Source organism: Etheostoma spectabile, chromosome 13 (genome assembly GCF_008692095.1).
Source record: "Etheostoma spectabile isolate EspeVRDwgs_2016 chromosome 13, UIUC_Espe_1.0, whole genome shotgun sequence".
Classification (NCBI taxonomy): Eukaryota; Metazoa; Chordata; class Actinopteri; order Perciformes; family Percidae; genus Etheostoma; species Etheostoma spectabile.
Window position 1 is genome coordinate 22,385,169 of NC_045745.1, and position 12,627 is coordinate 22,397,795.

Here is a 12,627-nt window from a genome sequence, read left to right on the forward strand (position 1 = left end):
TATATATATATATATATATATATATATATATATATATATATATATGTTGAAGCCTGAAAATTGGTAGCACCAGTGCTGTAAATGACTTTTTTTACACTTTAAATATTATAGCATGTATTCATTTTTTAATGTAAAACTCAAACTGACTTAGTAATAGACAATAAAGCATGTTGTATCAGTGTGGAACCATCTCCTGACACAACTATAATAGATCACTGTACTTTTTTTCTTCTCCCATCCATCTTTTGTCCCTTCAGGGAGGACGTATAATGATTTAAACCAGTACCCCATCTTCCCCTGGGTCTTAACCAACTATGATTCAGAGGAGCTCGATCTGACTCTACCTGGCAACTTCAGAGACCTCTCCAAGGTTAGAGCACCCCTAAGACACACAATAAATAGCATTTGCGCAGATGCTATAAACCCAAATTAAGGGTAAAATACTGGCCATGCCATACCACTTATATACCAAGGCTTTACTCACACTTATTACTTATTCACACCAGTTAGAGTAAGAACAAAACAAAGCCACATGACACTGTGGGTGTAATTTCCTGCTTTACCTCCTCCTACAGAGGATCAGAATAAGTATGTGCTTGTTGGTTCTATTGTTCAACTGTTGACAGTTTTAAATGTATGACAAGAAAAACTGCATGTATGCTTTCTTGTGTAATCATTGACTTAAGCCGATGTTTTCTTTGGTTTCTTCCAGCCAATCGGTGCACTGAATCCCAAGCGAGCAGCGTTTTATGCAGAACGCTACGAGACGTGGGACGACGACAGCACACCTCCTCACCACTATACAACCCTGTACTCCACTGCTCATTCAACACTGATGTGGATGCTCAGAATAGTAAGTACTTCCTTCACTTTACACAGTTACAGACTTTAACCTTTAGCCGCCACATGAGCACACAGGAGAGACACAAGGATTCTGTTTTATGAATTTGTCTATTTGTATTCCCGTAGGAGCCCTTTACCACGTTTTTCCTCAACGCCAACGATAACAAGTTCGACCATCCGGAGAGAGCCTTCTCTGGCATCGGCTGCTCGTGGAGAAACTGCCAGAGGGACACAGCTGATGTCAAGGTAACTATTCTTAATGAGCTGGAGGAATGTCTCGTACGTCAACAAACTTATATACATACACAATGAGTACAGTTTCAGAGTTTAAAAACATAATTTTCCTAGTCATTCTAGTTTTAATTAGAAGAAGAGGAGTGTCAATAGCCACTTGAAGACATTGACGCACATCTAAAGCCCTGGATCTCAACCTAGGGAGCAAATTTCACATGAAGCCTAGACTTACAACATGCGGTCATACAAACAGCTTAAACTTGTTTTTTTCTGTCCTTTGTGGTTTGTATGTGGTTTTTGAGGAGAGTGAGTGAATGAGCAGGTAGTGTTTTGTGTTAAAAGTTAAAAACAGTACTTACAGTAAAGCAGTTCTATTTTCTGAGCTCGAAACGGTTAATCGCTGAAAGTATTTTTAGCTCTGGAGGAAGTAATTAAAATACTGATAACAACAGCTTGTATGTGTGTCATCTTTAATAATTTATATCGTCACAGACTTTTTCAAATGAATAATAATTTTAGAAAGTAATGATTTATTAAAACTAACCAATGTGTTTCTGTCATGTCCATCAGGAGCTGATCCCAGAGTTCTACTACCTGCCTGAGATGTTTGTTAACAGTAATGAGTACGAGCTCGGGGTGCGTGATGATGGAGTCTCTGTATGTGACGTGGAGCTTCCCGCCTGGGCCAAGAAACCTGAAGACTTTGTCCGCATTAACCGGATGGTGAGGGACAGTCTTCTTTCCTAAAATATAAAAAGCAAAAATAAATGTTAGTTGTCTCTGCCTTAACATATTGTTGACTCTTCTCTTTCTTTCCCCCTTTACACCTGTTACTTGGACCAGGCGTTGGAGAGCGAGTTTGTGTCGTGCCAGCTCCACCAGTGGATTGATCTTATATTTGGCTACAAGCAGCGAGGGCCAGAAGCAGTCCGAGCACTCAACGTGTTCAACTTCTTGTCCTATGAGGGAGCAATCAACCTAGACAATGCAGACGCTGTGCAACGTGACGTCAGTTTCTATGACAACACATCACTCTAGTTTGACTCACAAATGTCCAGTATTATTACAGTGCAGAAATATCCCCCTCATGAGTTCCTCATGCCGCTATAAAGCTGCCTTAAAAAGACATGCATATTTAGGGAGAGTAAAGTAAAGAGTGCAAGTGTAAAGAGTGTAAGTGCAAGTGGGGAGGGTTATGTTTTTCAAAGGTTTATAACCCCATCTCTGTCTCTCCGACTGTAGGTGATTGAGTCCCAGATTCAGGCGTGTGGTCAGATCCCCTCCCAGCTGCTGATCGAGCCACACCCACCTCGCTCCTCTGCCATGCACCTGGTGAGAATACAAATTGTATTTTTCAGTTTTAAGTTTCATAACAGTATTCTCCATAGATGCTTACAAAAAACACCAAGTCAGCTGTACTCACATATTAGACCAGATCAGCTGCGACCTACTGAAATACAGTACATAACAGAAGTATACATATTTAATCGTTTCTTTTTGCATGTTATTTTATTAAGAGGTTGTTATTATGAAAATGTTCATTTTGGGAACAGGAAGAGAGTTTTTCCCCAATGTTTCTCTTTTTTATAGACAGGCTGAGGAGTTTATTTTTCATATTCACAACATATTTGAATCCCTACATACCAGTTAAGAGATTATTACATACAAGTGTATGTAATTATGTTTTAGTATCTCTGTCCTTCGTGCTACCCTCAGCAGAACGAGGCCTTAGTGTCTCCACATCAGAGCCATCCATGTCAACCCAAACCTTTCAGTCCTGAACTCCGACCAACCAGTGCCTCCACCTCCTGTCCTAGCCCTAGAGCCACCCTCAGTGTGTGTACCTACTCTGACCCTGTGCTCCCACTAATATACCTTTTCCCTACCTTCCCTTTGTTCCATCTGTTCTGTCTCCTCCTCTTCCTCCGTTTCCATTTCCCTCCTCCTCCTTTCTTCCTTTCTCCCCCGACCTTCCCTCCCCGCTCTGGACTCCTTTTCGTCTCTGTCCCTCTCTCTTTCTCTGTCTGTCTCACCAGTGTTTCCTTCCCCAGAGCCCACTGATGTTTAAGGATCAGATGCAGCAGGATGTCATCATGGTGCTCAAGTTTCCCTCCAACTCTCCCGTCACTCACGTCGCAGCCAACACGCTCCCCCACCTCAGCATACCGGCAGCCGTCACTGTCACTTGTAGCCGGCTGTTTGCTGTCAACCGCTGGCACAACACAGTCGGTGAGTGCATGATAAAGGAATCATCTACAAATCTTAAAATTACATCTTAAAATTCTCAGTTATACATATTTTTTTAAGTTACACCACTTTGAAAAATGGAACATTACATTAACAGTATACAATATTGTTATTTTAGCTAAATTGAGGAACTTTCTGAAACTAAACTATTGCAATCCGTAGATAGTACAGTAACAAGATGTTCATAATAGGGCTGAAATGATTTCTCAATGAATTGATAAGTTAATTAATTAGTTGTTGAGTTAATTTATGATGATTTATCGGACAAATGCAATTTAAAAACATCACTTTTTGTATGAAATTGTAATTGCCATTTATAACCATTTCCAGACATATTTTAAACTAACTGAAGGATTAAACAAACATACTCATATAAATTACATAATAAAAACATTATCTGTAGCTATACAAACAAGACTACTTTGTGAAAGTCTGTAGTCCTTATAAACCCAGTGAAATGTTAGTTCATTTCTGTGGTAGTTTTTGAGGCGATTTTGATTGGATTGTATAAGTGTTTTTTTACTCTTATTTGGTCCAAGTGTTGATAGAGAAATATTTGTTAATTAAATCCTCAATTAACTTTTCATGACCTCATTAGCACAGCGGGGTAGGTTAATTAATTGTGAAAATGTAATTATGGGGTTCATAAAGCAGCTCAAGTGACTTTTCTTTTTGAGGCTTTTATTTCTTTAACATAAGCCTGCATCAGAGAGTTCTCAACCCGGGGATTATACGCGAGGTTGTGGTTCAGTATTTATTCTTCTCTAGTTTATGATGTGTGAATGTACGGGTGTGTATGTGTGACTGTTTAATGTTTGATCCTTGTATCCTTCAGGCCTCCGTGGAGCTCCAGGATACTCCCTAGAGCAGGCTCATCATCTCCCCATTGAGATGGACCCTCTCATAGGTCAGTGCACAAAAATCTTTCTAGCAGATTTAATTGGTTTTATGTAATGATACTATTAAGGACACAAGTAGTGGGACTGAAGTCAGTATATCACATGATACACTGGGGAGTTATGTACATAAATTGCCAGAACACAGGCTGCAAAACTAACCTGAGCAATGAAAGATTAGGAAAGGTTAGAGTTCATGTGATAACTTGTTAACATATTGCATTCTTTTGCCCTTTTAAACCTACTGACATCTTTGTGCTCCCATGTAGCAAACAACTCGGGCGTGAACAAGCGTCAGATCACTGACCTCGTGGACCAGAGCATCCAAATCAACACACACTGTTTTGTGGTTACTGCCGACAACCGCTACATTCTGGTCTGCGGCTTCTGGGACAAGAGCTTCCGTGTTTACTCCACTGAAACTGGTAGGTTTTGTAGTATTCCTGAGACATGTTAAGCATGGTAGAAATGTATGCTTTGATTCTGTCTGAGGTCTAGATTTAAATGTGGATTCTGTGGTCATGCATTTGCAATTTGATTTAGATTTGTGTTTAGATTTATTGATCTATAGATTATATACAGTATAACACCCTTTTTTACATTTAAACCTGGGCATACAGTACATTTCTCTATATATCGGTCCAGAGATGTATTGATTTAGATTTAGTGACGCTCTAGTCACTAACTAGCTAATTTGTTAATTTAACTTATCTTTGTAGTAAAGCAACCATGGCCTTTAAAAATCTGAGTAGAGAGCACAAACTGACTTAGCCATCTTCCTCCTTCTTCTCCACAGGAAAGCTGACCCAGATAGTTTTTGGCCACTGGGATGTGGTGACGTGTCTGGCCAGGTCGGAGTCCTACATCGGTGGAGACTGCTACATTGTGTCAGGATCCAGAGACGCCACTCTTCTTCTGTGGTACTGGAGTGGACGACACCACATTATTGGGGACAACCCTAACAATAGTGAGTGGCGACATGGTGAAAACAACATTTGTGAATGTTTGCCTATTTCACTGTTTACATGAGTAGGTTCCTAGTTCAGAAAACACTACAGCTCCCAGACGTTAATGGTGTCTCTAACTTAGTTTTCTCTTCCAGGTGACTACCCTGCTCCCAGGGCAGTACTGACAGGACACGACCACGAGGTGGTGTGTGTGTCTGTCTGTGCAGAGCTGGGATTAGTCATAAGTGGAGCTAAAGGTTTGTGCGTCTGTATTATGTCAGTCTGGGCCTAAGAGTGATTTCCACAAAGTTTGTTTTCTGAATTTCTTTTAGAGTTTGGGCTGATTTCTCCAAACAAATATACCATTTTTTTTACTATCTTGCTTTGATCTTGCTTCTCAGAGGGCCCGTGCCTGGTCCACACCATCACAGGGGACCTGCTTAGGGCCCTGGAGGGGCCAGAGCTCTGCCAGCGGCCCCGCCTCATCTCAGTGTCCAGCGAGGGCCACTGCATCATCTACTATGAGAGAGGTCGTTTCTGCAACTTCAGCATAAATGGAAAACTGCTGGCACAAATGGAGGTCAACGATTCCACACGGGTAAGGATGTTGAGTTAATACTGTAATCTCATTTTTGGTGTATATTAATGTATAAATAATGTCCTTATTTACATTAAAACAATCCACCATACTGTATCCTGACACACTGAAGCCCTTGAGCCTCTTTGAAAACTCTCTGTCTCTTTTTTTTCTCTCTCCAGGCGATCCTGTTGAGCAGCGACGGACAGAACTTGGTGACAGGAGGTGATAACGGAGTTGTGGAAGTGTGGCAGGCGTGTGACTTCAAACAGCTTTACATCTATCCGGGCTGTGACGCAGGGATCCGTGCCATGGATCTCTCACATGACCAGAGGTAAAACAGATAGAGTGCCATTCTGACAGACAGAAGAAGATGCAGACAGCATGACCTTTTTTACCCCTTAAGGCTAATGTTGTTGGGAAAACTGCATCACCTCAAAGGGGGCAGCAGCAATTACTGAATGATTAGTAATGGGGCAGTTATTTTAATCACACCTCAGATGAGGCCCAGAGCCCAGGGAATGATTAATGTACTGCAACCCTAAAACGTACTTTCTTTGCATAATTTGGTTTAAAGATGTGACTTCCTGTGTGCTCTGCCCTCAGGACTCTGATCACTGGTATGGCGTCTGGCAGCATCGTGGCGTTCAACATAGACTTCAACCGCTGGCACTACGAACACCAGAACAGGTACTGAAGTGGACAGCGTGATCGAGAGGAAAATGGAAAGAGGAGAGAAGAACAAGTAGAAAAGGGGAGGTGATGCATTCTGCTGTGTATCTGCAACACGGGGAAACTAAAGGTACAGAGACGAGGGAAAACAAGTACTGGACCTTAGACTCTATTCCTTTGTGAAATTTACTTGAGTTGTGGATGCAGCAGAGCGTGTGGAAATAACTTCCTCTGTGCATACGTGTACGTACACACGTATGTAACCACAGACCTATAATACCCCGAAGATACACACCAAAACCTAGACAGACTGCAGAACGGGGGAGAAGAGCAAGCCAAGCAGACCTTGTAGAGGTCGATCCTACCCGTACCACTCACAGGACTGGTGCAGTTTCCATTCCTGGTACGCTTAATGCTTCACAGACAAAGAACCTAAGTTTTGTTTTCACTTGTATTTTTCTTCTTTATCAATTTTGTTCTTTACTTTTCCTTTCAGGGGAGTTCAGTCTGGGAATTATTTGGGTGGACTATAAATTAAGACTCCATCAATATGTCTAAACTGATTAGAAATGGTCAGAATTGATCCAGCCCCACCCACTGTTCAAACACCGGTGCTATTGGCTTGATCTTAAAATTTACCCTTGAAAAATTGCCTTGGGTTATGTTTTTATTAGAACTTCATCTTATCTGATTTTATCTGGTTTTATTTTATAATGTTAATTTCCTTTTTTTTTCTTTTTTACCCGCAGCAGGGTTAACTTCTTATGTAAATAAGGCTCTGCTTCCTTCAGAGTCTACACATGTTCTTTCACTACACAAACTGCGCTTATCACCTTTAATTTATTAATGACTTGCTGTATGTAAAATACTGTGTAATAATTATTATTATAATGTTGACAAGACTGATGATAATAATGGCAGTGTCAAGGATGGTGATTGTTTTGCCGGAGATGGTAATGATAAAGAGATCTTGCCAGTGCCACCAAGGATGACAACCACAAGACTGACTTGATTTCCTTTGTATATTTGGTGATTGTTTTGTCAAATATGTACATAAAGTCTTGGTTCAGGCTTGATGGGAGACTTAAACAGCTGAATAAGACTGAAAGCGCAAAGGAAAGCTTCACTTACCCACATTTGTTGTTAATTTTAAAAAAGAGAATCAAATCAATGTAAAAGTTTGTTTTGTATTTGCACTTTGCACCAATCACATATTATTATTTATTAGCTTGGTTCTTTCTGATCAGCTGCCATTTCGTTTAGGTCCATTTCCCCTTCGGGAATATTTGTGCATTGATGTTTGTATTTAAAGCGTTGAGCTCATGTGTGATTATTAGGTTTTACAACCTCACAGTTGTAAGCAATATCATGATTCTGTAGCTGATAGAGGTGGGAAAGAAGGAGGACAGGGGATGAAATGTGAGATGTACTGTATGTGTGAAGCCATCTTGATCAAATGCGCACATGCACATACTCTATCGACAGGTTCAACTTATGTATCCAAAAAAAGGTTAAATATTTTTGGATCTATGAAACCCTAAAAACTATTGTATTCATGTTTTATTGCAAAGATGTAAAATATGACATGTGTGAGTTGAAAAAAAAAATCATGATAAGAAAATAAAATATGCAAAGAATTTGATGACTTTACTTTTTATTGGTTAAATATGCTCTTTCACTAAAAGGTTATTTTTTGCTTCACGAGGATGTGTTCTTGTTGCATTCACTAGACACCAGTATGAAATCTTCCTTCTTCAGATGATTTCAAGAGACACATTTCAGTCTGTTACTGTCTGTCATTTTCTGCAGCACCTCCAAAGAACACAGATGTAAGACATACAGAGCAATGTTAGTTAATTAACGTTTGCAGTTTTCATTTCCAGCACTGGCTGTATGCTTTTTCCATTTGTAGGATCTGGTCCTGCATTGTCTCCTGCTTTAATCAAATCAATGACATCGCTGAAGTTCCCTTAAGCTAGGCATGTACCTCAAATTCTCTCCAACGGAGCATCTTAAAGATGAACTGTGTAAAGTTTCAGGTGTGAGTTTGGTTAATGCATGCGTCACAAATTGCTGTAGACTTGTTGGGCTCATGGTGCTGGGAGTTTCCGTTAACAGGATATTAAAGCACCTTATGCAGCAGACCCAGTGATCAAACAGAGATACAAGTAGAAATACATCCCTTACAAGCATGAAAAAAGAGAACATGTACAATGTGTACGAGAGGAAGGATGTCGTTAATGACATTCATTTAACCCAGGGACAGAAGTCAGATTTGCAGTTACATCCAGTACAGTAAATCATGCAAAGAAAATACTGTAATCTACGTCCACTGAATGATTTGTGTTTGCAGACTAGAACTGAAAATGTGAGATTTAATATAACAAAACAAAGTCAGGAAGTTATTCTTTTAACATCACCAGGCTAAAACAATGACTTTATTTCTTGGTTAACTTGAAAACAAACGTTCTACAACATAAGGTTCTAGACATAATAACTATACATATTTGTCAACAGCTGAGATAATGAACCAATAGTAAACACTGGTTTGAACATTGGTTTAGTAAACTCTTTTCTGAGTTTGGCTGACACAGTGCCATCAACTGAAAAAAGTGAGGATTTGTTGATAAGAACACTGACAGATTCGAGTCCTTGTCTTGTCCGTGGCCTCGTAGCCATCGTCACTGCTCTCCGACCCGTCCGTTGTTATTGAATTTGATGGAAAAGTGTGACAAAAATGAATGAACCTTTTTTCTGATAAATTCTTCTGAGTGTGTATCTTTGTTGTTATGTCAAAGAAACATCTTACGGTATTAAAACACAAATGATGTATGTTGAGCCAAAACAGCCATTACTGTAGTTATACCTGGAATACAGACAAGGCTGACAGCTGCACAGAGCTCTCAGAGCTTCAGTCACTATGGGCTGAAACTGTCTTTCAGGACCAGCATTTCATCTTGTTCATGCCACTTTTGACCTGGTCCATACCTGCGGACAGATGCTTTACTGCCTCTCAACAGTCTAATACACAGCCCTCATTTCTTTCTTTTTTTAAAGATTATTTTTTTGGCCATTTTAGGCCTTTATTGACAGGACAACTGATGAAATGAGAGGGGGAATGACAGCAAAGGGCTGCAGGTCAGAGTCAAACCCGAGCCCGCTGCGTCGAAGAGGTGACCTCTAAATATGGGCGTCCGCTTTGCCAACTGACACACACAGCCCTCATTTCTTTCTCACCTTTACATCCACAGCAGGATGTCTTGTCCTTTCCCCAGTGGAATCATACAGAAATTTGAGACAAACTGAAACTGAGACACAAGCATGCATTTCTGTACAATGTATGATCTTAAATATTATTGCAGTTCTGATTTGGCAATGTACTGTAGTCTACAGATATTATGAGACATTCTGTGCATGCACTATAAAGAAATATTTGTTCCACAGTAAATATGACAGGTACAGTACAATAAATTAACTTTACAAAAACAGTGAGGAAAGATAATAGTTCCTATGTTTTTCCTGCTGAGGACGAGCAATTCTCAGGTTCATCTGTCTTTGTTGTTGAAATAAGGCTCAAAAGGGTTCAGCCAGTCTCACCAATCAATAACTCTTCATCACATTGTTTGCTATATTTCACCTGTGCCTATGCAAATCGCATGGGCCTACGTACTTGACCACCGGAGTTAGAATATGCATGCATGGAATGGATTATAATGCCATGCTGTCCGCTTCTTTGTGGCTGACAAAGTGTTTTTGTAATTGTATGTCACGGTGAAAAGACGCTGGACCTTCATGGGCTTTGTCTGTGTGCATGGTTACCATGTAGGCACATGGACATATACTGTATGTCTCTGTGTTTATATGTGCTCCATCCCATCTCCCTTAGGTGGACAGTGAGGAGATGGTGGACTTCTGAGATGAGATACTACAGATTTCCATGTTGGTGAAGGAGCTCCCACCCTCGCTGCTGCAATCGGGGACAGATGATGAGGAGGAGATGATGTTTTTCAGCCTGTGGAGGGAGATTATGAGCAGCGTCAGGAGGAATACCAGCAGGCCGAGAAAGAGCCACACATAAACGTAAACGTTGCCCGGATGTCCTGGTGACGAGGCAGCCGCAGATGTGGAAGCAAAGGTTGGGGAGAAACGGAGGAAAGTCCCGTTGTCTATTGGAGAGATTTCAGTCTCATTGCGGTCCACCAACAGGGCGTCCATCCCTGACATCCTGGCTGATGTTCCAAATAGAAATTTGCATGAGAGAGAAAAAAAAAAAAATTAGTGAGATCTATTGTGGGGAAAAAAACAGAAACACACTTCAAAATTCATAATTTAAATGGCCTGTAGGAGAAATTATCTTTTGTCTGCTGAAGCTGCCACAAATTTATTTTCTCCCTCCAGGACACTTCAGCATGGCAGATGCTTGCTGAAACAAGCGCTTTCATCCACGTCCTCAGCTTTGGCTGAGATTAAAAGAAAGAGAGCACGTCTCCAATTCTGATTCAGGGCCAGCACTTTACTTCAAGAGGTCCCAGATGCAGAACAGATAATAATATTTATTGATAAGAAAATATTTATTGCATCGCCCTAGATGGTTAACCTTACCCATCTACCGTTACGGTAAAACACTTGTTTTCAGGGCTAAGGAGATCATAAACTGTAGCTAAATAACATGGACATCGATGTATTTGCAGCATTCAAAAAAGCAAAAATGTGCTATCAAAATAGCATGTTGTAATGTAATAAATCTGTATGAAATACCCATAATCAAGCAATATGGGCCCGCTCCAACATCCACTATTAATTCTATTATCTTAGTGGGCCCTCCTCATACTTAGTCCCCCTTTCCCCCAGAATATCTGGGTGTCTAAATATATATATATATACTGTATATATAAATTGATCACAAAAAAAAGAAGATTAATTAATAAATAATTAATAAATATCTGGCTAATCACAAAAACTACTATGAACTACTAAGAGTAACAGCAGGGGGAGTGCATGTCTCATTAAAGGCCTGTCAGGCTTGGTGCCTGGAGCCGCGTATGCTCATAAACGAAGACATCCTTATCTGATTAAATTAAACTCCACATAATCAGCTTTCACAAAGACAGCTGAGACCCAACCCTCCTCCACTGATATTGTTAATAATGTTCCACTGCACACAACTGACTAGATTCTAGTCAGTTGTGTGCCATGCCCATGCAGTTAACCATCTATTCTAGTCACTAGAAGACGAGACTGAGCATTGTGGTGCAGAAATGTTGGTGATAGACAGAGAGCAAAAGAGTCTGTTTTGTATTTGGGTTAGGCCAGCCTTGTGTCTTGACTTGATATATGAAAGCAGAGAAAGGCACTTCAAAGGGAAGGATGATTGACCATGACTAGGCCTACTAGAATGAAAGCAGGGGGTCAGCACACACACTCTTTGCCTCACAATGGCATGTGCTCATTTCTTTCTTATCTGCCGCCTCTCCCCTCCTTTCTCTCCATTTCATGGTTATGCATTTCATCAAGGACCATATGTCAGCCTGGTCACATTATATATTTAGAGGAGTGGAGTCTACTACAGGCCTATTCACTGTAGCCCTATTTTTGGTTCCCAGAACTTTATGGAAACGTTCGTTTTTGGTTGCGGGAACGTTCCCTGAAGGTTAGGTTTGGTTGTGTGTTGGTTGATGGGAAAGTTTTCTTAACGTTCTAGGAATGTTAGTTTTTGGCCACATCTGACGTTCTCAGAACGTTCCTCTGACGTTGCAACCTTTAGAAAACTTTAATTTCATTTCACATATTTATTATACAGGAAAGTTAGAAAAAGTAACGATTACATTACAATATAAAAACGGTCCTGACTCAGTTTAAAAACTGTTTTCAGCAGGTTCCTGTTCTGCAGACATAACATGGTTACAGCACGTCAGGACAGACATTATACAAGACACCGATATAGAAAAATTTTCGACTGAAAACAACAATACAGTTACATAAGGACAAAGACATTTACTAGACATCAGCTGGGCTAGACAAATACGGACAGTGCAAACAAGGCTTGACAATACATAAACGAATCAATGCGTGCAAGTGTAACTGTTAAGAAGGAGCTGTTTGTATGCCTTTTTGAAATATGTGATGGATGATAGTGGACTGATGTGATGCAGAATGTCATTCCAAATCTTGGTATATGTATAAAAAAAAGATTTCTGACCAAAGTTGTTTT

At 40.3% G+C, this 12,627-nt stretch overlaps 2 protein-coding genes across 23 annotated transcripts in view; one reads left to right on the forward strand and one right to left on the reverse strand.

Moving 5' to 3' along the window:
• Window positions 1-7,790, forward strand: part of nbeaa (neurobeachin a) — a 92,615-nt gene extending 84,825 nt beyond the window's left edge. For 15 of the 21 annotated variants that reach the window (XM_032532974.1, XM_032532973.1, XM_032532977.1 and 12 more), the window contains 14 exons: window positions 258-370; window positions 713-853; window positions 970-1,089; window positions 1,648-1,800; window positions 1,921-2,085; window positions 2,320-2,409; window positions 3,114-3,306; window positions 4,160-4,231; window positions 4,490-4,645; window positions 5,017-5,187; window positions 5,323-5,424; window positions 5,569-5,765; window positions 5,927-6,078; window positions 6,351-7,790. In XM_032532974.1, the coding sequence (XP_032388865.1) occupies window positions 258-370; window positions 713-853; window positions 970-1,089; window positions 1,648-1,800; window positions 1,921-2,085; window positions 2,320-2,409; window positions 3,114-3,306; window positions 4,160-4,231; window positions 4,490-4,645; window positions 5,017-5,187; window positions 5,323-5,424; window positions 5,569-5,765; window positions 5,927-6,078; window positions 6,351-6,441 (1,916 nt within the window). In that variant the 3' untranslated portion in view covers window positions 6,442-7,790. The remainder of the gene's footprint in view (window positions 1-257; window positions 371-712; window positions 854-969; window positions 1,090-1,647; window positions 1,801-1,920; window positions 2,086-2,319; window positions 2,410-3,113; window positions 3,307-4,159; window positions 4,232-4,489; window positions 4,646-5,016; window positions 5,188-5,322; window positions 5,425-5,568; window positions 5,766-5,926; window positions 6,079-6,350) is intronic. The other 6 variants (XM_032532976.1, XM_032532983.1, XM_032532984.1 and 3 more) reach the window with 1 other exon arrangement.
• A 156-nt stretch (window positions 7,791-7,946) lies between these two features.
• sertm1 (serine rich and transmembrane domain containing 1) overlaps window positions 7,947-12,627 on the reverse strand; it is an 18,860-nt gene continuing 14,179 nt past the window's right edge. The window contains exon 2 of one of the 2 annotated variants that reach the window (XM_032533002.1): window positions 7,947-10,645. In XM_032533002.1, the coding sequence (XP_032388893.1) occupies window positions 10,299-10,640 (342 nt within the window). In that variant the 5' untranslated portion in view covers window positions 10,641-10,645 and the 3' untranslated portion in view covers window positions 7,947-10,298. Of the gene's footprint in view, window positions 10,702-12,627 lie in introns of both variants that reach the window. The other variant, XM_032533003.1, reaches the window with a different exon arrangement.